At 20.2% G+C, this 1,948-nt stretch overlaps 1 protein-coding gene across 1 annotated transcript; it reads left to right on the forward strand.

Annotated features, from left to right (window-relative positions):
• Positions 1 to 858: 858 nt before the first annotated feature.
• Positions 859 to 1,563, forward strand: EHI_149130 (uncharacterized protein; the record flags this gene model as incomplete). Its single annotated transcript, XM_001914491.1, has 1 exon — positions 859 to 1,563. The coding sequence occupies one exon, from the start codon at positions 859 to 861 to the stop codon at positions 1,561 to 1,563; it is 705 nt and encodes a 234-aa protein (XP_001914526.1).
• Between the last annotated feature and the right edge of the window lie 385 nt (positions 1,564 to 1,948).

The raw sequence follows: 1,948 nt of genomic DNA on the forward strand, positions 1-1,948 counted from the left end.
AAAATAATTAATATTGTTTTATTGAAAAAAAATATTGTATTATTTTTTATGTTTATTATTTATATGTATAATTTAAACATGATGTTTATTATATATTCAATCATATGTGTTATGTTATTATAACATATAATAAGTGATAAAATATAAATGAAAATGATATGAATATATGATATAGAATATAAAACAAAAGAATAATAAGAATAAATGATAAATAAAAGGAGAAATGATAATCAATGATATAATAATAAAATCAAAGTATAAAAGATAAAATCAATATTAATATAAAACAAAAGAGAATAAATATAAAAATGATAAGAATATAAAAATGATAAGAATATAAAAATGATAAAGATGAATATTCAAATAATAAAATACATTTAAATATAAAAGAATAACAATAAGAAAATCTAAATAATATAAACATAAAAATAATAAAATAAGAATAATATAATAATATAATAATATATAGATAATAAGAAGAATACAATGATATAAATAATATAAACAGAGAAATAAATATAAAAATACGATAGATAAATAACATATAAATAAAAGAATATAAATAATAAAAATAAATATGAATAATCAAATCATCTATTTCATTAATATTTCATACAAAATGAATACAAATGATTATAAAATATAAACATAAATATATATATATTCTGTATTTATCATATTTTTTATTTTTATTTTAGGAGCAAAATATAATAAATGGAATATTCTATGGATGCAAATTTTTTTGCATCTTTTTCTTTTTTGCAAATTATTTAGATGCATTTTTTCTTTGCTAATTTTCGTACCCATCTAATAATACCCTTAAACTAAATAAGATAGATTACCACTAAGATTTGTTCAATGTTTTTTTTTATTATTTTAACAATTATTAATGTTGAAGGAAGATTTCTCTATGATATTATTGATGCACAAGACAATGTACTTAATTCTATAAATGAGGATAAGCCATACAATTACTTTAAATATGTTGGTAATGAATATCAAACTGATTATTTTCCTCTTAATAGTTGTATTAGTTTTACTGATTATGCTGCTTATTTCTTTTATAACAACAATACACATATGAATTTTACTTATTACAGTACTATGGAAAATTGTAAAAATGCATTTGCTCCTATTGAAAACCGTACACTTCAAATTAATTATTCTACTATTGATGAAATTAGGAATTCATATCTTCTCATTTATACATATCATGACCAAGGATGTAAAAACTTACAAACTATTTTTTCTAAAAAGAAATTATGTTTTCCTGACAATGGAAGATGGTTAAATATCACTATAGTAAATAATACAATTTATGGTGGTGAATACTCTGATTCATATTGTTTAAATCTTGTTAATAGCTTCACTAATGATTTAGATATTTGTTTTGCAAATACTCAGAAAAATTATTTTTATATTGACCCTTCAAAAGAAGAATTACCAGGATTAAATTTAGATTATGACTATAATTATAATCATGTTGATAATAGTGCTGAAATGATGAATCCATTATTTTCAATGATAGTTGTTCTTGTAACTATCTTTTTATGTCTTTTTTAGTCTCTTATAAGACAAAGATTCAATGATAATAATATCATTACTAGAATCTAATTAATCGTTTCTCTTATTCTTTCTTTCTTTATTTTTCACTAAAACTAAGAAAAATTATAGATCAAGACGTGCAATAGCATCCACAAGAAGAAGTGGACTTACTCCAAAACCTACAGCAAAGAACTTTGATATAAATGATTATGCTGGTAATATTAGTGTCTATAAAGTAGATCAGATTCTTCAATTTGATCCTACTAATATGAAAAGTGCTACAGCAATAGTAGAGAATAGTGATACTTCTCAAATTAATGTTGATATGACTAGTTTAAAGACTGAATTATTTAGAATAAAGGCTAATTATGACCTAAGATTTAATGTTAAATTATCTAATGAT

The sequence above is a fragment of the Entamoeba histolytica genome, genomic scaffold (assembly GCF_000208925.1).
Source record: "Entamoeba histolytica HM-1:IMSS scf_1104750518545 genomic scaffold, whole genome shotgun sequence".
Classification (NCBI taxonomy): domain Eukaryota; phylum Evosea; order Mastigamoebida; family Endamoebidae; genus Entamoeba; species Entamoeba histolytica.